At 42.4% G+C, this 22,489-nt stretch overlaps 1 protein-coding gene across 6 annotated transcripts in view; it reads right to left on the bottom strand.

Moving 5' to 3' along the window:
- Positions 1 to 22,489, bottom strand: part of TMEM241 (transmembrane protein 241) — a 54,875-nt gene that overhangs the window by 13,520 nt on the left and 18,866 nt on the right. For 3 of the 6 annotated variants that reach the window (XM_048507222.1, XM_048507221.1, XM_048507220.1), the window contains 8 exons: positions 21,902 to 21,927; positions 21,401 to 21,452; positions 18,949 to 18,997; positions 18,381 to 18,426; positions 15,285 to 15,320; positions 14,405 to 14,439; positions 12,002 to 12,071; positions 10,093 to 10,186 (listed from right to left, as the gene is read on the bottom strand). In XM_048507222.1, coding sequence (XP_048363179.1) covers positions 10,093 to 10,186; positions 12,002 to 12,071; positions 14,405 to 14,439; positions 15,285 to 15,320; positions 18,381 to 18,426; positions 18,949 to 18,997; positions 21,401 to 21,452; positions 21,902 to 21,927 — 408 coding nt within the window. Of the gene's footprint in view, positions 1 to 10,092; positions 10,187 to 10,384; positions 10,443 to 10,901; positions 11,103 to 12,001; positions 12,072 to 14,404; positions 14,440 to 15,284; positions 15,321 to 18,380; positions 18,427 to 18,948; positions 18,998 to 21,400; positions 21,453 to 21,901; positions 21,928 to 22,489 lie in introns of those variants that run through there. The other 3 variants (XR_007245394.1, XR_007245395.1, XR_007245393.1) reach the window with 3 other exon arrangements.

Raw genomic sequence — 22,489 nt, forward strand, 5'->3', positions numbered from 1 at the left:
TCATTGTGCCTTTTCCTAAGCATAAGGGATCTGGCCATGGTCCTACTGGATTCCAGATTACTGTAATGCACTGTGGACGTCCAGTGAAACAGTGTTTCAACCTGGTTGAGCCTCTGAGTGCTCCCAGACTACACATTGCTGATAGGGGCTGGCTCTAAAGCAAGTTTTTCTTAGCTCTCAGCTCCCCAGATATTGGGGATGTTGAATTTGACAAATGAACTGGAAGGGTCTGGATTTTAGACCCGTTAGTTCTGAGAAAATCCAGAATCAGCCATGCGAGTGAACCCATTGAGCTCTTAGAAACAGCCTCCCCTTCTTTTTGTTTTTCTCCTGGTTAGTCCTTTTTTATCTTTTGCTTTTATATTTTCTTTTTATTATTGTTGTTGTTATTATTGCTAACTTTCTCTTCTTTTCCTGTAATCTTTTGTTGAAAAAATAAAAAAATGAAAAAATACAATGTACTATGAATGGAGTTGGCTGCTTTTGAAAACAGTCCAGAAGCTGCAACTGCTCCAAAATGTGGCTGATAGTAGGGATGAGCTAGTAGGAATGTATTACTCCCATTTTACATAATCTATAGCAGCTGCCATTTAGATTCTGGGCCTATTTGTGCTGGTTAAGTTCTAAATCAGAGCTCCCCAACATGGTTCCCATGAACATCATAGCACCTACCGCCATTTTTTCTGGCAAACCCTCTAGGGTCTGGGTGACCAGTTGATGAGCAAGAGGCAACCTAGACAGGACCCAGCCTCCTCAGAGCTGTGGTGCTGCCAGCTCAAGACAAGCACAGCCTGCTGGAGGGGAGGCAGGAAACCCCTTCCTCTGTGAAGAAGGTAGCTGGGCACAGTAAGCTCAGCGGGAAACTGAGGGCAGGTAGACAGGAGAGAGCCAAATTGAGGCTGCCAGGAGGGGAGGGTGGAGCAACCCCTTCAAATTGGAGAGAAGGTCTGAGGCCAAGGAAGAAATTGGCAGTCTAGATGCCTGACACACTGGGTAACCTGGCAGCTTGGGAAGGAGAAGAGTAAAAAAAATTCTTGCCCAATCCTTTCTGAAGCCAACAACCAGTCCTTGGGGCTGGACCTGGGTGGTGACGGGGCACAGACTACAGAGGCAAGGGCAAGTGTGTTACAATTTTCTTTCATATAGACCAACCAAGGTATCACCAGAGATCTTTCCCCATATGCTTCCATACTTGTCCATAATATGGTGGACAGCAGGTCATAACCATTTGGTTTTAACAATTCAGCTTGAACAAGGTTGTTTTTCACTGTATTTTTATGTTTTTAAGATGCTGTAGAAGTGTCCCGTGCACAGAACTATTAAGTTTTCTATGGGTAAAGTGTAGATGACTGTGGGCTAACCACCCCGTTGACATAGTCTGCCTCATAAAAATCACGATGTGATGTCATTCATGGATCAGTAATGACACAGTGCTTGCACAGCGGACTATCTTGAAATGATGATAACCCTCTCTTAGAATTCTTTTCTTTAAGAGGGAAAAGTGGGATATAAGCATTTAAAAATAACTATCCCCAATTAAAATCCAGCAATGTCTGTCTTTATGAACCAGGGTTTTACTGCATGTCAGTCCTGTTCAGCATAGTTTCCCCTTCTTTTAGCAATTTTCTTTTCATTCCAATTATTTGGTCCAATTATTTACTTCTTATTTTCTTTGCAGCTGGCTATGGCACTCATTAATAAACTGTTGGAAAAGGGGATTATGTGTTTTGGCAAAACAACTATGCTTTTTTCAAAAAAATTAATTACCTCAATAGCATTTTGACTAAGCACCTAATTGTATTCTAGATTTTTAAAAATCACCATGCATCAAGGCTTTAAAAAACACTGAATTACTGCAAATACTGAAATATAACAGGTCACCAATGGCATCATCTGGTTTTGCCATGAAAACAGAAGGGAAAAATCATTTCAATTGCAGATATTCAAGGCAATATGTAAGCATCCTTATACAACCCTGGAAGCACATCTGAACAATCATGGGTTGGTAATACATCTTACGTCAACAAAATTATCGTCTTTCATTTTTTAAAATGAAAGTGGTGTCACAAACTACTTTTCAGAGTAAGACACACACACCCCCAAGTGACATAATAAATGCACTTTGTTGAGTCTATCAATTTGTCCTCTAACCACAATGGATAACATCTAAACCACTGTGGATAACACCTTAAAAAGCTCATTTTTGCTAGAAATTATTTTTATCAGATTCAAATATGCATTATTGTATTATTTGAACTCATTCTGCAGGATAAACCATTTTAAAACAGTATGGTATTTAAATATTAATCAGAAAGAAAAAGAAAAAAACTAAGAGCCCCATCTGGGGGGGATGAATTTGCCAGTGGAAATGGCGCGCAGCCATGCCAGTGGATTTGCCCTCCCTGGAGCACTTACTCTGGTGGAGAGATGATTCTGCCCCCCAGTGCTGGGTTAGCATAGCACGGCATAGCAGGGCAGGATGGGGGCCTGGCTGGGGTCCCTTCGCAGCGTTATGCCGGTGGCCAGGAATTCAGACTTCTATTGAGCCTTAGGTTGTTTCCGCACAGCCGGCATTATGCTGGTGGCCGGGAATTCAGACTTTTATTGAGCCTAAGGTTGTTTCCGCACAGCCGGAGTTAGCGGCATCCCACCAGCTTAAATGAAGCTGGTGGGGCATTGGGACTGCTTGCACGGTCCCGCATGGGCAGCCCCGTTGCGGCTCCGCACGGAGCCACCCAGGGTGTGTGCAAGGGACTTACCTTGCCATCTCATTCAGCTCCGGGCGGCTGCACAGACACACACCGGAGGGGCCGAAAGCGGCATCCTCAGGCCGGTGCTGTTTGCACAGCGCCAGCCCGAATGCGCCGCTTTGCAAAAACCTCGCTTGTTTAGTGAGGTTTAAAGTAGCGCCTTTGCGCCGCTCTGGCGTGGCCAGGACGGCGCTGCTGCAATGCAGCAGCACCTCCTGTGCAAACAGCATCCTAGGGACGACGTTTTTTCCATCCCTAGGACGCTGTTATTTGGCCGTGCAGAAACGGCCTGATTGAAGCTTCTCAATGGTAGGCAGGCTTTTTCACTTTTTGAGCCTTTATTTATTTTATTTATTTTATTTTATTAAACTTATAGGCCGCCTATCCCCGAAGGGCTCAAGGCGGCTTCCAACATGGCTGTTACATAGACAGCAATCAACAACATAAAATACTAAAATCATTAAAACCTAAGAACTAAGCAGCAGTTTACTACAGAACTATAGGTTAAGCAACACAGTTCATAAATTAATTAAGACAGGCGCCCCGCCGAAGGCCATTAAAAGAAGAAAAAGGGGAGGGAGTAAGTAGGGCCTGGGATGGAATTTATAAGTAAGACAGGCCCAGCTTTAATAGAATGGAACGGCAGTCTCAGTTTTGATTTCAATTCCAGTGTCGATAGGGGGCAGTAGATCCACGGCCGGCCTCCCCGAAAGCCCGGTGGAAAAGCTCCGTCTTGCAGGCCCTGGAACTCATTAAGGTCCCGCAGGTCGCAGGAGGTAAGGCATTCCACCAGGCGGGGGCCAGAGCCGTAAAGGCTCTGGCCTGGGTTGAGGCCAGCCGTATCATTGCAGGACCAGGGGTCACCAGTAGATCTGCGTGAACGCGAAATACCTATGTGGGACATTGATGCGGTCCTCCGCAGGTATGTGGGCCTCATGCCACGTAAGGCCTTAAAGGTTAAAACCAGCACCTTGAAAACGATCCGGAACTCCACCGGAAGCCAGTGCAGACGGCACAGCACAGGGGTGATATGATCTGAATAACCACCACCTGTTAGAAGCCGTGCCGCTGCATTCTGGACCAGCTTCAGCTTCCGGATCAGTCGCAAGGGAAGGCCCGCGTAGAGCGAGTTACAATAATCAAGCCCTCGAGGGTGACCATCGCATGGATCACAGTGGCCAGGTCGGACTGGGAGAGATAGGGAGCCAGCCGCCGTGCCTGGCGAAGGTGGAAGAATGCAACCTGGGTAACATGGGCCACCTGGTTCTCCATAGATAATGAAAGAGTCCAGGCGGACCCCAGGCTGCGAGCCAGAGATGTTGGGGCTAACATGACCCCCTCCAGATTCGGCGGCTGAAATTCCCTCGGTCTCGGCCCAGCCAAAGGACCTCCGTCTTCGTTGGGTTAAGCTTTAACCTACTCTGTCTCAACCAACCAGCAACAGACTCCAGACCGTGCTGTATAGCTGCAGGGCGGAGGTCGCCCTCCATCAACAGAATGAGCTGGGTGTCATCCGCATATTGGTGACAGACCAGCCCAAAACTCCGCACCAGCTGAGCGAGGGGCTGCATGTAGATGTTAAATAAGAGCGGGGAAAGCAAGGCCCCCTGAGGAACCCCACAATTAAGTGGGGCTCTGTGGGAGGCCTCATCCCCGCACCATACCTGCTGGCCCCGACCCTGGAGAAACGAGGTAATCCATTGAAGGACTGTGCCTCACACTCCAGAGGCAGCCAGGCGGTGGATCAAAAGGTCGTGATCGACCACATCAAACGCTGCTGTAAGATCGAGCAATACCAGCAGCGCCGATCCGCCTTCGGTCTAGCTGCATGCGGAGCATATCTGTGATGGCGATGAGAACGGTCTCCGTCCCATGCCCAGCACGGCCGGACTGGAAGGGATCGAGTGCCGATGTGTCCTCCAGAAAGCCCTGAAGCTGCTCCAACACCACTCTCTCAATTACCTTCCCGAGGCAAGTTCGAAACGGGACGGTAATTGGCCAGATCTCCAGGATCTAAGGATGGTCTTTTTAAGAGTGGGCGGACCACTGCCTCCTTCAACCCACCTGGAAATACTCCTTGCTCAAGGGAGCAGTTGACTATATTCAACAGGTGTCGTAACTCCTCCCGGCAAGCTTTAATCAGCCAGGAGGGGCACGGATCCAGAGGACAGGTAGTAGGTCTAACAGCAGCTAGGGCCCTGTCAACATCGGACTCACAGAGTAGGGAAAACCGGTCCAGACTAGGACCTGAAGCCGGCGAGGGAGCCTCGAGTTCTGTTACTGTATCAAGCGTGGCCGGAAGGTCCGCGCCGAGGGATGCGACTTTATCTACAAAAAAGCTCTGAAATGCCTCACAGCCAATTGCCAATTGAGAATTTGTAGACCCCTCCACCAAGAGGTGAGGGATCGAACGATCCTAAAAAGTTGTGCTGGCGGAGCTAGCAGATGCGAGGGAGGAGGAGAAATGGGCATTCTTCGCCCTCCGTGTCGCCAACTCATAGGCCTTCATAAACGTCCTATAAGTTGTTCGCGCCCCTTCGTCCCGGAGCTTCCTCCACACTCGCTCTAGCCGCCCGAGTTTCCGCTTCATTTGGCGCAGCTCCTCGGTATACCAAGGGGCCTGCCGGCGGGACGCAGAGGGCTGGGAGCAATCTCCTCGATGGCATCAGAGAGCCTGGAATTCCAGTCTGTCACCTGCTCATCGAGGGAGCCAGGGGGCTCAGGGTCCCGCAGAGCATTCAGGAACCTATCTGGTTCCATAAGTCTCCGCGGGCGGACATAAATAAGTCCGTCGCCTAGACGGGATTACGCTGCAAGACCCTCAGGGCAAAATGGTCGGACCACGGCACTCTGCTAACAGAGGATACGACCATATTCACTCCTGCCCCAAAAACCAGGTCTAAAGTGTGACCCGGCCTCATGAGTGGCGTCAGTGTGTAATAGGGAGAGTAACAGCGTCGCAATGGATGACACCAGGTCCGCTGCCGCTGAGCATGAGGCAGTGTCCACATGGACGTTGAAATCCCCCAAGACAATAAGTCGGGGGAATCGCAACGTCCACTCGGCCACCGCCTCCAGCAGCTGCGGCAGGCCGTCACCGGGTGCGCTAGGCGACCGGTACACCAGGAGAACGGCCAACCTCTCCCTTGACAGCCACTCCAGTCCGGCACACTCGAACCCGGAAATTTGAGGGGCAGGGACTGCCCTGAAGGCGATAGACTCCCGCCACACCTCCCCCCCGGCCCTGTGTTCGAGGCTGGTGGACACAAGCGACTTCGTTCAAGGCGACCGTTTCGCCTTCTCGCACCCAGGTCTCAGTGATGCAGGCCAGGTCCACTGACTGCACCCCGAGGAAATCTCGGAGTGTCGTTGTTTTATTATTAATGGACATTGCTGGGAAGCCTCTTCGGGAACACAGTTGGACATGGTTGCGGTGCTGTGGCCAGACCCCCAGCTCTTGGATAGGGCTGTTAGTGGAATTGTATATATGTTTTTACAGGAATATGTTCTACTACTTATTCACACAAATATGTGACTGCAGCCTAAGTCTGTGACAAGATGTCCTCTTTCCCAGTGATCACAGTGCTAAGCTGAAAATGGGGGAAAGTAACCCTCTGAGAACATCTGGTATTTAGAACCACAATCACCATATTGGTTAGGGAAGCCACCTGCACTGAAGTTGCTAGTCTAATGTGATTTGTAGGTCTCATGTGGCTTGCAGCCATTAGATAATCCTTATAGGATTTGCAGGCATCAGTTATATTGACTGAGATGTCCAGCCCTTGCAAAATCTCTGTCCAAAAGAATGATTAAGAGATACAAGACAGAAGGATAGGTTCATTTTCAGAGTAGCAAGAAAAACAGAAAACATGGTCTTTGGAAGAAGAAACACTTTTGGTACTACTTAATCACAACAGCACTGTATTTTATTTTTCTTCTGATACAAGACATGTAGCTTTGAAGTTTTCTAAATCAACTTATTCTTCAGCGTTCTATCCCCCAAACATCTGGAATCTGTAACTGTAAATCAGCAATCAAAATTATTTCCAGACCAGTACTTTTTATTCTTTCCCTTCATCTACCCGTTATGTTTATGAATCATTTTCCAGCTTCAACTCCCCAAACAGAAATGGCTAAACAAAACTGTAAGAATAACAAGGGGAAGAGGGGGTTGCAAAAGTATTATGCAAAGCGATACTTTAGCTTAGATGTGATACCCCCTGAAATGTGTTCCTACTGTTCCATAAACATGGCAGAGATGGAAATGCTTACTAGGGTGTTTGTGGTGTACTTATTTAAAAGTACCTGGCTGTGCATTAATGTCAATTGGTCATAAAGGGTAATTTCAGAGGGCAGATGTGTTTGTCTGCAGTAGAACACTTAGATTCAAGCCCAGTAGCATCTTGAAGATCAACAAGAGTTTCAAGGTAGAGGTTTCTGAGAGCCAAAGCCATCTTTGTCAGATACAAGCAGGAAGAGAGATCTCTCTGTCTTTTTATCTGTCAGTTACAATATGCACTGTACCTTTGCATCCCTTTCAGACTTTTTTTACAGCACCCCTCCCACCTTCTGACTTTTTACCTAGGCTTTTAATTAAGGGTCTGATCCTAATGTCATTTATAGTCTGTTTTTAGTATGACAACCATTAACACATTATGCAGCTTAAAATGAATGTTAACGTTTTTAATCGGGGATTTTAATGAACAGAAGAAGAAGAGTCGGATTTATATCCCCCCTTCTCCTGTAAGGAGACTCAAAATGGCTTACAAACTCCTTTCCCTTCCCCCCTCACAACAAATACCCTGTGAGGTAAGTGGGCTGAGAGAGGTCAGAAGAACTATGACTAGCCCAAGGTCACCCAGCTGGCATGTGTTGGAGTGCACAAGCTAATCTGAATTCCCCAGATAAGCCTCCACAGCTCAGGCGGCACAGCAGGGAATCAAACCTGGTTCCTCCAGTGCTCTTAACCACTACGCCACTGCTGCTCCCAGTTTTATGGAGTGTTATATTTTAATTAGGTTTTATTTTGTTTTATTTTGTAAGCCAGCTCAGCATGTTTCCTGAAGAAGCAGCACAGAAATACATTAAATAAATAAATAATCATAGGGATCAGTCGGAAAATTTTTACTATTCATTAACAGAACCCTTACCACATCCTTAAAGTGGCAGAGGTCCAAAATATAGCTAGTGACCTTCACAACCTCCCCAAACCTGTAAACACTAGTGAAGGGAACTTTGATTTTAAAAAATTCAAAGAACACCAGACAGAGCTGCAGATGTCTCCACTACATGAACCATTAGCAAGCTGATATATCTGCTAGAATGGATCTAAGATATTTTATTAGCGAAAAATAGACAAAAGTGTCACAGCTAATTTCTATCACTTCCACCACTTTCATCAAACCAAGAAATTGTCACATACCAAATTATTCTAACTAATTGAACCAGACTGGACTTTATCAAGGATGGCTGGGGACTTCTACCTTTGATCTTCCACATATCTCAATCTCTTCTGCTTCAAAGAGACAGAACATCAAGCAGCAAAACTGGTTCTTGAAGACTGCAGCGGAGCTGCTGCTAGTAGTTCTGAATATTACTGCACTGAAACCATCTGTATCAAGAGCCAAATCATTGCAGTCAATATACTAACCCTGCAAGGTGGGGGGAGCCACTGTCGTAGGCAACATTATCAGCAGATAAAGATCAGGCCACACCATAGGTTGTACATCCATCTCTCTCACACAATCACCATAAATCTGCTTATTGAAAATTTTTGATTCAAACATGTGCTTTTTCCTGTGTTGGATCCAAGGCAATCTAGGATACACCTGTATTAATAATGGAAATCCTGAACTCAGCCACAAGAAGCCCTTTAAATAGAACTTGGTCTACCAGGTCAAAAACTATCTCCTCCAGCTCAGATAGGGAAACTACTGCTCAATCAGGTGGACAGTTTACCAGGAGGACACTCGATTTGTCTCTCCACCAGTCAACAAGGTACATATAATAAATACAAGCCTTTTTTTTCCTTTTTAAGCAATACTGTTGAATCTGCTTAAAGAGAAAAACTCACAAAGGATAATGGGTGTTCAACACAGCAAGACTATGGTCCATTCTGCACAAAGGAATTAAAACATCCTGCAGATGTTTTAAAAAGAACTGTTTTGGTTTTTTTCTTCCACACAGTACAAAGAAATAAAGCAGTGAAAACCAAAATGCAGAGGCCAGGTCTACCCATTACTTCTTAATAGTAGATACCCCTGCCCTCTGAGTGGCTTTGATTCTCATATCATGTCATCGTAGCTACTAAGACACCTCCCTCAAAACCAAGCAAAAAAGAAAAAATGATACATGTGAAGGATTGCTGGGAAAAACTAACTTTATTCATATACTTCTAAATGGAAACAGCAAGCAGATGAGCTTCTAGCAGAGGAAACCTCCACAGGAAACCTCCAGCAAATGACTAGCTGAACAGAGAATCTCTGCACCAGCACAACATGGCGGGCGCAAGCAGCGAAAACGAAAGTGAGAACATTTGAACAGTCAGTGGGAAAAATAAAATGTTTCCTGCTTTCTGTGCAGCAAGCAGGGAAAGTTTTGGAAACAGCAGAAGAAAAAAGAAACACATCATGGTAAGCCTTAGATCATTAGAGGGCAAGCAGCAAAACTCACAGAGCGTGACTGTTCTGGGAATAAGAATAATGTATTAAGAAAGAGGGGGAAAACAAAGGAACAAAAGAATTTAAATGAACTCTAATGACTATCATACAATATTACTGGATTCCTAGTCATATTTGAACCACTGCCCACTGTCACTCATTTCATTCACAACAGGATCTGGAGCCTATCCTTTTAACAGTGGCATTAACCAGAAATGGAAGTGTAACCACGATGTCTGGTGTCAGTGGTTTTGCTTGAGTTTTATCATTTTACAAGGTCTGTTTTTTAAGGGATATATCTCTATCTCCTTCCCTCTGTAGTGTCTGCAGATACATTTGCAAGATAGCCCACATTAAAGAGTAATAACCTGGAGTGACTACTACAGCCTGTTTCTGACCTCCCCAGGGGCGGAGCGAGGGGGAAGTGTGCCCGGGGCGTTGTGACACACACACACACCCCCGCTCCATTGGCACTACGCCACTGGACCTCCCACATGCAAATAAGAATCACCACTATCTGCCATGTACACCATCCTTTAACTGCTTTCACCTTCTATTTATACCCACACCGTGTGGTTGTGGAAAACTGTTCAGATTAGATAAACTTGATAACAAACTCAGATAAAAATGTTAAACAGACATTCGCTCCTAACCTCACCGAAAAATTGCTATCATTATCTTACCTTTGCTAAACAGTTCCAAGCTGCATATTGTCCGGATGATGTGCTGCTTTTAAGCTTTATTCTGTGTAAAGTCAGAAGGAATCCCAGAAGACCACTGTGTACAATGGTAGAGAATCCCATTCAGTTCACATTTTCAACTCATGTACCCCAGAAAAAATTATGTGCTTTAAGTGATCAGCAATAAATGAACACTACTATTTATTTTATAGAACAAAAGTCTGCATGCTGCTGTGGCACATGGGGTTTGGATGAAGGAAGCCCAAATTCCAAGCCCTCACAGACATAAACTTACTGGAGGGTCTTAGACAGGTGACTATTTTTACATCCTCAGTGCTGAGAGAATTTACATCCTGAGAAGATAAAACAAAGAACAGACTACAAATGTATGATGCTTTTTGAAACTAAAGTTTGGTAAATATTGCTGGAAAGGTTGAATTTGCTTTATGAACAATTCTTCATAAATATAAAGACAATAAAACAGGTAATCATCAATGTTCTGGAAAAAAACCCATTTCTAACTTCACTGAGACCCATTTGGGAATGGACTGCATGTTTCAATGAAGAAAGGCTGACCCTGGCATTTGTTGTTTGAATACTCTTTAGGACAACTGTCTAGCAGTTACGACCTGTCTTAGCTTGAGTGGGTTTCAAAGTAAAGACCAAAGGTTAAAAATGGAAACTAAGTTAGAACTACACTCATTACAAGAAAGACAGCTTTGGTACAACCCCATTAAAGCTTAATGTCTGCTGATGTAATGGCCAGATCAAGGAGAAAACAGTAATTAACCCACACCCACAGAGAGACCTACATTCATATAATGAATCAGATATGGATCTGAGTACAGTGAGGTCACCAAGCTGATTTTAGATCTTTTCCTCTTTCAGAGATAGCCTAGCTGATCTCAAATACAGTTTGGTCCACAAAAATTTGGCTGATTTGGCAGTTCAATGGCTTCCAGTGCAATCCTAGGCAGAGTTATACTCTTCTAAGTCAATTGAAGTCAAATGGCCTAAAAGAAGAAGAGAAGAGTTTGGCTTTATACCCTGCCTTTCTGTCTTAGGAGGAGTCTCAAAGTGGCTTACAAACTCCTTCCTTTCCTCTCCCATAAACATTCATCTTGTGAGGTAGGTGAGGCTGAGAGAGTTCTGAAGAACTGCGACTAGCTCAAGGTCACCCAGTAGGCATCATGTGTAGGAGCAGGGGGGGAAATCCAGTTCACCAGATAAGCGTCACTGCTCTTAACCACTGCATCCTAACTCTAGTTTGGATGGTACTATAATTCTTTAAAATTCTAAACTGACTTTCCCCCCACAAATGACAACATAATGGGCACCAATCTATTGCTGTTCAAACCAATCAAATAGTTGTTAGACCTGCTTTCTTCTTTTACCCATAGTGCAAAGTTCTCCAAATATTAACGTGTACAAGGAAATAAAGCCACTCTTACCAACAATACAATATCATGCCCAATAATTCATATTTAATATAACCAGTAATATCATGCATAATGATTCATATTTAATATAAACAACATAATTGACTAGGGAAAATGACATAATTTACTTGGACTTGGACTAATCCAGTTTGGTTAGTCTTTATTAACTTCATTCATACAAATACTTCCCACTCCCCAAATGGGGATAAATGCAGCTTCAGATTTTAGGTGCCAGTAACTTTTTAATGGGCTTTAAATTTGTTCTATATGGAGTCACGTTATTGTGCCACCTAAATGAGCACCGTCTTGAGCAAAGAAGGGTCTTTCTCAATACTTTAACTGCTGTAACTGGAGATGCCACAAGCAGAATCTAGGATTTCTGGCATGCAAAACACTCAACCATTGATCTATAATTCATTCCATGACAGGTTTTTAAATTCCGAAATACATAATTACAGATAAGGAAAGCTTACCTGGCACAACAACTGCTATGAAAGCTATAGAAGTGCAGAAATGGAAAATCCAAGGCACTGAAGAGATCACCTGAGAATAAGGTAATTCAATGGGAAAAAAATAGTAAAAATACCCCCAGTTAACAATCTATTTGGAAAATCCAATTAACTAGTTGATGTTTTAAGTAGTATCTGGACTCTTTAACTTTCTATTACTTTTACAGTGACCCTTTCCTTCCCCTTTCTGGGCCGTCCAATCTTATAATCACAATAGAAAAGAGAAGTATGTTTTAATGAACAAGATGTATGTGCTGTATTTATAGCTGTAAGGAACTAATTCGTTTACACAGAGTAAGTTAATTCTTCTAATTCCATACTATGCAACAGGAAATGCTTAAAGGTATTGGCTGTTTCCCACCATCAATCTCAGTTGTGTTACAAAATAAAGCCCTAGAGCAGGTCAGCCATTTCAAGTTTTATTAAGGGAAAAAGAGATTTCAGGAAGAATAAAAAGTTTAAATGACATTCTTGAGACAACGCTATAATTATTTATTTTAATAGAAATAGAATAGAAATAATAGAATTATTTATTTTAATAGAATTTAACGTTTAATGTCTTGTAAGATAGGTGCTCTTAAATAACAATCACGTGTAATCAGGAACATAGCTGTTTTGCCTTCCCTATAAGATACCTTTGCTCAGAATGTTTTAAGATGTCCTGGAGATCAGCCTTCTGTTTCAAGGTGAACCAAATGTGGCCCAGGTCCCCCAGATATTATTTTAGCCACCACAGTTAATATCTCTTCGGCCACCTCCGCTGTTACCAGACTGACCCATAGTTGGGGGGGGGACGACTCTTTTTCTAAGACAACAGTGTCTCTACCCATCTTGCCAATCCTTGGGGTGCCCCAAGCAGTGCAGTGCCAAGATGGGGCACCTGTTCTCTGCATGGGTTAATGTATCCACAAAAACAGAAAACATGTCTGGACTTGCCTTCACCCATATCTGCCTTGTAAAATAGTCTGTCTCTTCTTTCCTAGTTAAAACAATACCTTCTTACTGGGAAAAGCCATTTCTACCTCCAGCCCTGGTCTATCTGCCTTGCTGAAACATAGAGCATGCTAATGTGATTGCTCTGTTTCTGCCAGCACAACACTAATTTTAATTTCTTTCTCTAACTTATCTCCAAAGACCACCTTATTTGCATTCCCATTGTCTTGAAGCTGTGATTCAGTCAACTCCTGCTACGTTTGGGCACTCCCTGACTAAGCCCATTAACTTCAAGTGCCCAACATTAATTTAAAGTACTACACCATTAACTTGAGCATCACCACTCAAGTTGATCAGCTCTCTCTTGTCTTTCTGCACAAAAGGCAAGGCTTCCCTTTATCCTGGGAGATTAAGGGTCACTCTGCATAACCCTGAGGGCCCATTTCGCTCTATAGCTCCCTTTCCAAATACTCAGTGTTCAATATCCCTGGACATATCTCTGTCTGTTCATATTGCCCCATCACATTGTTTCTTCTTCGACCAGAACTTAGCGCAGGTCACTAAACTCTGTTTATCCAGGATTAGGTAATATAACCCTTCCTCACAAATCCCTCTGCTTTTCCAAACCTATCCGTTCAACTCTATATATTCTAGAGTGTGTGTGTGTGTTCTGCTGACTTGATTGTGTGCTTGTATTTTTATTATGTTCCTCTTAAGAAAACTGTTAATTTTTTACTGCATTCTCCTGAGGATTCCTTGCAGAAGCAACTCTTTATAAACTCTGGCAACCAAGATTCTGAGTTTGCCCAACCTCTCATTAAGCAAGGTCTGCCCTTTACTAATTCCCAACTCTAAAAGGGGCAAACCCCAGCATTTTGGGTAACACCCAGAGGTGGGATCCAACCAGTTCTCACCACTTCTCTAGAAGTGGTTACTAATTTTTTTCTGAGTGCCGAGAAGGGGTTACTAAAGCAACCTCCCTGCCCAATAAGGACTGGAGGTGCGTGTGTGCGGCAGCGCCACTGTTTGAATCCCACCACCATTGGAACCTGTTATTAAAATTTTTGGATCCCACCACTGGTAATACCACCACCAAAAGAAAGATGCTTCACTCTGTGCCATAGCTGTGGTGTGAAGGAGGTCCAGTCTATTCTCATAACAACTCTGTGAAGGAGATGGAACAGCTTCCCCATTAATTGCAATGCAGATGGAATAGCTTCCTTATTGCAACGGGGAAACAATCTAAACAAAATGTGACTGTATATAGGGTAGCTAGCTCCACTGAAATAAGTAGGAAAAATCCATATGCACACTGGAATTAACAATGAAACAACAGGTTCGAGGAGATATATACAGCAAAATCTGTTCCTAAACAACATGCATGCAGAAATAAGGCAAAATATCTTCTAAAATTAGAAAAGTATTAATTTTTACCTGTTGGGTGGGATGCAAAAGCCAACACCACCACACTGGGAACAAAGAAACTACATTATACTTTACGATTAGACTTAAATTTCTCTAGACAGCAACTTTCAAAGCTTTGGAGCATGAAATGACATCATACACTGCTTTTCTGTAACAAACCATTAATGAATACAAAAATGGCTTTAATGCTTTAATTCTTATTATTTTATTAATACAAAATTGTCTTTCATTACTGTGAATGGTTAACATGACTATGATTAGCCAGATATGAGATGTGGCCCAATACAATCCTTTCTCTTTGGCTACGTAGAATTATGAACAGGACTGTTCATATTTTGCATTTTAAAAAGAAAAATTAAATTTTCCCCAAGGAAAAATGATCAGCATTCTGTAGAAATGATATAGATGTGGAAAATATGCAGATTTTATTCTGTCTAGTAATGGAAAGGGACATGCCTAACAACTTGAAAACAAGTTTCTTAAACTCAGTAAACTCTGTGCATACAAACTGCAAACTCTACTTTTACAACAACTAGGGCAGAAATTTACTTAGAAATGTACTGATTTGATCGGGGCCACATCAGACAATATGAAAATTATTTGTTCCCCTACTGGGCAGCAACTGCATACCTGCCCTGCTTGAATTATCAGAGAGGCAACAGGCATATGGCTAGAGGGATAGCAAGGAATGTCTCCCCTCATATGCTTATAGTGAGCAGAAAGTGATTATGGTATAATCATGGCTTCCTGGAGCTCAACTATATACCTACATATTCAAGTAACATTGTTACATATTATAATATACCTCAACTTTTCTTATACCATATACTGGTCTGGCTACAATGGTGCTGTTTAATTAAAATACCCAGAGAAAAGTTATAAACATTACCTGGATGCATAGTTTATGTATTGTTGATCAGAGTCACTAAAGAGAAACAAGTTAGTTATATAGGGTGCAAACCCAAGAATGCTTTCCTGAGAGTAAGCCCTATAAAACAGATCTGAGTAGGATTGAGTAGACATGCTTAGTATGGCTCATTTAAATAAGGAAAATCTAACAAAAGTGTCATCAAGGAACAGCTGACTCATAGCGACCCCTTCCTACCTCTATAATTACTTACAGGTTATTGCAATGTAGTTGACAATGTAAAGTTGAGTACTTCTTAAAATGATCAAAGAAATTATTTTATCATTTTTCCCCTGCCCTACCACCAGGATTTACTTATACTCTCATTTTTCTTGTTCAATTAATTTTTCATAGAATTAATAGCAATTGCTATCCCAAACAAGGGCTGACTAAAGTATATGGAGATAAATGGTAAGTTCCATGAGCAGAAAAGTACTTCTGGTCATGTAATTGAGAAATCAACAAAAATGGGACCCCTATTTCTACTGCAAATTATCACACATTATTTTGGAAGGTCTCCCAACTGCCAGGGAACATGTTTCAAAGAATGCAAGAAGGAAGCTGTAGAAGAGAGCTATTTCATGAGTGGAGATCCATTTGCTGTTGCTGTTAGCCCTGTCAAACTGCAAGGAGTGCTGGATGAAGAGATAAAGAACCATCTATCTGGAACACAGCCATACAACCTGGAAACCCCACAACATCCTAGTGATTCAGGTCATTAAAACCTTCGACAATGCAATGAACTATCTATATATTTCACAGTCACATGTTGCTCCCATCTGCAAATAACTTAATCCATAGATCAGGACCACATTAATACTAAACAGATTTTTCTGCAATCTTAGGAGGCCTTTTCTGTCCACATAGCCTCCTACCATTCAGGGGAACCAGTTTGTTTTAATCTACGATTGAGGGGAAGGTTGAACAGGTGTTCTTCAGGTAGCAAGTGTATAGGAATGGGTGTGCTGCTGTGATTAAAGTTTTGTGGTACATTAACAGAATACAGAGATCACTGAGGCAGGGTTAGTACCAGAGGCATACCAACAGGAAATGGTGCCTGGGGCAAGACCCGAAATTGCACCCCCTCCTAACTTGCCACCTGGCCCCCCCGCACCCACTGCTGCCTCACCTCGAGCAGGCAAGCTGGCTGCAGGGACCGGCATGTGGGGGAAAGAGGAGGCCGGCAAAGAGCGGCCAGAGAGCCACAGGGGCAGCACAGACCACCACGACGCAGGGCCGATAACAGGCCCAGCCGGGAGGTCGACAGAATGCCGTGGGTGTGGAGGGCGATTTTTCGCCTCCCACGTGATTAAACTGGTGGCGCCCGGGGACATGTGGCACCACATGTCCATCTGACAGATACACCACAAACACCGAAGAAAATGTGTTTGTTTATTTACAGGTTGTTTTCAAGAAACAGATCATCAGCACAAGTCTCCACTCAGACAGAGGAGAAACCTGGTTGAGGCACATAAATTTAAGCTAGTTATGGCTTCAGAGTGTGGTTTGAATTTTCTTTAATGCTTACAAGCACAAACAGGCTTTTACTGACTAGGTTGGATCATCTCCCAGACTCAGGATTCCTTTCTCAAGAGTCAGGCTAAATGGTATAAGGTCCTCTCGTTATGAGACAGGCCTTGCAACTGAGTACTCTATCTCTCCTAGAGACTGAGCTAAACCAGTGCTATACTATCAGGCAGTGATGTAGGTATAGATTTTTTATGGAGTGGGTTCGGTGACTGAGGGCTTTCCAGCTGTTCCATTCTATGCATTATTTCAAGCAAGCCAGACATGTAATAGGAGGGGTTTGAACCCGAGAACCTCCCCCTTACCTACATCCCTGCTATCAGGCAGAGCTTTCCTTCACGCTGCTCTTTTGCTGAGGCAGATCCCAAATACTCCCTGCAGTCTCCCTGAGGCAGATTTGAACTCTCTCCCTCCAACCTTCTGTCTCCCCTCTGAAAAGTGACTAGATGTTACAATAGCACTTCCATATGTTCAGCTGTTTTCCCCCTCAGGGACAGGACAGCTTTTTTTTCTGTCACGGGGATAAAACATAAAATAGTTTAACATGCTAAGACCATTCTGGATTGCCTAGGCAGTCACAGTCAGCAACATCGACCTAAAATGGCTGTAAAGATCTGAAATAGCTTTGTAACTGTTTGATCATAATTTGCCCCAATACAAAACAGAAGGAGGTGACTAGGGAGGGAGGAGGAGGCAGGATGAGCAGGAAGATCGGAGGAGGACCAGTGAGTGAGGGGAGAAATTGAACCAGACTGGAAGGAAGAGAGAAAAACGGGACAAAACAGTAACCAGATGGGGAAGCAAATTCCCCTATGAGTCGTTGCAGGTGTTCTACTTGTACTTTATAATCTTGTTCACATTGACCTCTGTCTGCACTCACACCAGGGACAGTGCACATCTAACACAAAGCAAACAGTCTCCATTGGCCTTGCTGATTTAATATGGGAAATCTGTCTGGATATAAAGGACTCTATCATTAATAACTTATCTGACCAAGCTAGGACAGTTTCATTGCTGCCTGGTTCTGTAAATAAGGAAGATGCCACCAAATCTTAAGCTGCCATTACTATGATGGGGACAGAAATCAGACTGTTGGGATAATCATATTCTCCAAACTACTGTACTCCCAGGGAACAACATTCTGAAACTCATTTTTTGGTTTGGGTCACTATCTGAAACATTACGCCAATTCCTTGGTCATGACAAGTTACTCTGTTAGTGTTAATAATCCATAAATAAATTTGCTCTGGCTTCTCTTTGACAACATTTCTATTTCTTTCAGCTAAAAAGGCAGGATGGAGCTACTAAAGGAGAAAATCTAAGTTAGATACAGGAGCTATATAACAACAAATTTATACGTGGAAAAAATTAAATTTAATTATGACTGATAACAAAACTATAGCTCAGTGCCTTTGCATTAATTTACTTTGTAGCTTTCTTTAATTACATGATTGGGTATTTCTTTTCCAATATACTCTTTTTCTGTAACAGCAGTCCTTTTCCTATATATATAGATACCCTAAAATATGAGACAAAGAAAAAAGAGGTCACCTTAGAGAACTTGGTCTTCGCAATTTGTGATACACTTTGAAAGCCCCTGTGAATCAATTGAAATGGAATGTGAATCATTCATCATTCTGATCAATAAGTCATATTATGGTAAAACTAGGAATTTATTCAATGGGTATCAATTGGAATTGTTTTACTTTCTCTTTTAAAAGTTTAAAAACATTCTGCAGTATGTGCAGATACTTTTTTAATCAGAGTATCAAATGGCATTTTGTATTTATAGATCAAGATCTCCTTTTCTGGTTTTCAGTCTTCACTGCTCTGACCTCTATCAATCATTTTAGAGCTTTGATCTGTCTATATTTGTTTTCATTTTCATTTTCATAGTCAGTCAATTCACAGTTGGATCCATTCATATAACTGCACACAATAAAGCTTCTGTTCTAAGTAAAAGCAATGCAAACAGACTTTGCTTATATAATTTGTTGGCCATTGTACTGTGGGACAAAGCATTGGCAGTCATAACCCAAATCCTACCATCGAGAAAGGCACAGTAGACACATATTCCTAGAAGCTTCATTTTCTCATGTGTGGCTTATTAGAAACTTACCAACACACAGCAAATGGATGATTGCCCAGAAATAGCCATCTGTATCAAACTACAAAGTAAAACACCAATATACACAAAGGTAAGTTCTTCCTTCACAAATAGGTTTAAGACATAGTTGTAGCAGTGAAGACAATTCTAAGAACAAGAAAAACCATGACAAAGTCCATACATTTATAGAAGTTTCCATTTAATGTATTAGTAATTTGATACTGTGTCTTTTTTCTTGAATTGGAGATTCAGTACTGGTTTCTAGTCCATGTTTATGTAGAAATAGATCCCACTGGATTCAAGAAGACTCGATGGTGATGGAAAGGGTCATCAAGGAGCAGTCAACTTATAGCAGCCCCTTGGGGCTTTCAAGGCAAGAGACAAACAGTGGTGGTTTGCCATTGCCTGCCTCTACATAGCAACTCTGGACTTCCTTAGTGGTCTTCTATCCAAGTACTAACTACTAACCAATGTTGGTCTTTGACTGAAATAAATAATAATAATACTAACCAATGCTAATCCTACTAAGTTTCTGAGTTCTAATGAGATCAGGCTAGTTTGGGCCACCCCGGTCAGGGCTTCAATAATACTTACTCCTAAGAAAATTTTTACCATGTCTTTCCTCCAAGAAAAAGGAGAATGTCTTTCTCCTTTACTCTCATTTTATCCTCACAATAACCCTGTGAGGTAGAACATGCTGAGAGAAAGTGACTGCCTGAAGATCACTCAGTGTTTGTCATGACTGAGGAGGATTCCCACCATGAGACCTCACCCAACACACTAACCTCTAAACAACACCAGCTGTAAATGTGCTATTCGGCTGCAGTTTAAGAAAATGAGAAGTGAACCAGGAGGCCCCTGATTCACATTTAACCACAGATTTACTAGCTGGACTTGGGTATCCCTTGGCCTCCTCATTCCCCCATTTGCAATGGGAGGATAACAATATCAGCCAGCTTTACAGGGCTGCTACGGGAATTACAAGAAATGGTTTGTACAAGGATACGTTGCCTAAAGTGTCATTATCATTCTTTCACACATCAACAAGAACAACAAGGACATAAGACAGATGTATATGTTTCTACTTATGTAAAATCCAATAACCATTTTACAAATGGTGGTGTTGAGTTGGCATAATGGTGGTGACTAAATGGTGGTGTTGGCTAAATGAGTTGGCTAAATGGTGGTGTTGAGTTGGCATATTAAAAGGCCTGTTTTGGGTAATGTGGTCATTTGGTGCAGGGTGGCACCACATCATTGCACAGTTCCATTGTCATTTTCAGTCTTCTCCTTGCATTTACACTGGAGCAGATCAACATCAACTGGCAGTAAGTCTATTTTACATGGTAGGGTTTAAATGAATAAACACAGACAGGACTGGGCACAGTAAAGTAGAAGAGAAAATGTAAAAATATTTTTCTGGTCGTTTCAACTATAATAGTGTTCACACAGATATCACTTCAGAGGGCTAGCCATTTTAGCTTGAGTTCTGTGGCACCTTGAAGACGAACAAAAATATTTCTAGCATACCCTTTCATGAACTACTATAGATCACTCTATCAAAGCATCTGAAGAAATGGGCTGCCATCCATGAAGGCTTATGCGGGAATAAAATTGTTGTTAGTGTTTAAAAGAACACAAGGCTCCTGTTTATTTCATACAGACAATGATTCAGAAACAAGAAATTTAAAATGTCAGGTCAAAACACTCTTATCTACAGTTTCAGAGGGCCTGTAAGACAGAGTTATTCCACCAGGCATATGGTTGAAGCAGCTATGATTGTTCATCCAGGCTTCTACCTCCCTTCCCCTACCTCGCCTTCCCCCTTTCCCTTTCCTCCTTCCCCTTCTTTTTCCCCTTTCATTTTCCTTCTCCTCCCTCAGATGGGTTCCAAGGAGTTAAGTGCCACCTTGGAATGAAATGGTTAGGTAAGTTTTAAATTGTTATGGGTTTTAATTGTTGGAGTTGAATTTATAGTTGGAATTTATGACTGGAAATGTATTTTAACTGCTATATGGGTTTGGCTGAAATGCTGGAAACTGACCTGAGCCTGTATGGGGAGGGATAGTATAGAAATATAATAAAATAATAAAAGAAAAGTAAATAATATTTTGCCAAGTATTTTCAGGGAGTCTCTTTTTACGTTGCAATTTCTTCAGTGTGTCTTACAGTTGCCTCTGAGATGAAGCTTTTATTCCCAAAGGCACTGACATTATTTTAATAAACACAGCATGAGGTACTTACCTGGATTTTTTCTTCTATTCATTACATCTCTTGATTTTTCCTTCTCAATAGGCAACTACTGAGCAGAAAATATCACGGACCATAATGATCAAGGAAAAGACTTGTTCCGCACCATTTAGTGAACTTCACCAGGTTACAGGTTACAGTTATTTTCAAGATGTGACCTATGCAAGGGCCTTCCATAGCAAGGTCAGAGTTTGTTCAGAAATAACCTACCTACCTGTGGGTCACAGAAAGGAAGGCACACTGCTGCTAGCAGAAGAATCAGCACTCTGTGTGGGAAAAAGACCATGTGACTGCAGCTCAGAGCCATGTGACTGCAGCTCAGAGCCATGTATTTTCAGAGGAGCGATATATTTCCATTTCACATGTTGACAGAGAACAGTCAAGGTCAAAGACATAAGAGGCAGCCACATTGCTGAAATGCTCCCTAGGCAAAGCGCTACATAAGACATGCATTACTGACACACACACCCTTTCTTACAACATCCCCATCTGCTTGTGTTGTTCTCCTTTCCGCTCCAACAGCTCCATTCCCTCCCAATGTCAACTGCGATGGTTTATTCCAGAGCTGGAGAACATACTAGAACCTTTTATTACCACAGTGTAAAGGAAAATTGGGACCGGCAAACATTGCCTAGCACATATACTTGTGACAGGAAGCCAGACTTCAAGCAGAATTCCTTAAGCATACACATTTGAGAAATGTTGAGAAACTTACCTACAGATTTTTAGCAAAGAGATTTGCTGCAAAAAACCCAAAACAAATTCTAATAAAAATGGTGGAACAAACTGAAAAGAACGTACATTATTATGCATACAACTGTACTAGATCGTTTTAAATGTTTTAAATTCAAGATATTTAAATGTAATCTTAAAAATCTACAGCTTTCCTCTCAGGGAACATCCAGACCACTTTTCAGGATCAAACTAGACAAAACCTATGAATAGATCGCTGAAGTGGTATTCATTTGTAATAGCAGTTATTGTAGGGAGGGGACTAACATTTCAAAACTGTAGTATAGAGAATACGGTAACCTCCCCACAGCATTTTCCTAACAAACAGCCCCCCAGAACTGTTACAGGGCCTGTTGTGGAAATCCTACAAGCAGCATTAGGCAATCCATACATTCATCCCAATGAGACAAACAGCTGCTTCATGTGGCCATTTAGGTCAGGAAAACAACATGAAAGGAGGGTTAAACTTTCTCGAGTACCACAGTCCCAATATGAGTCATGGCATCTGCAATTGCCACATTCCAGTTATTGTCAAGTAGGCTCTAGGCTAGCCTGATCTTGTCATATCTCA

Source organism: Sphaerodactylus townsendi, linkage group LG09, assembly GCF_021028975.2.
Source record: "Sphaerodactylus townsendi isolate TG3544 linkage group LG09, MPM_Stown_v2.3, whole genome shotgun sequence".
Taxonomy (NCBI): domain Eukaryota; kingdom Metazoa; phylum Chordata; class Lepidosauria; order Squamata; family Sphaerodactylidae; genus Sphaerodactylus; species Sphaerodactylus townsendi.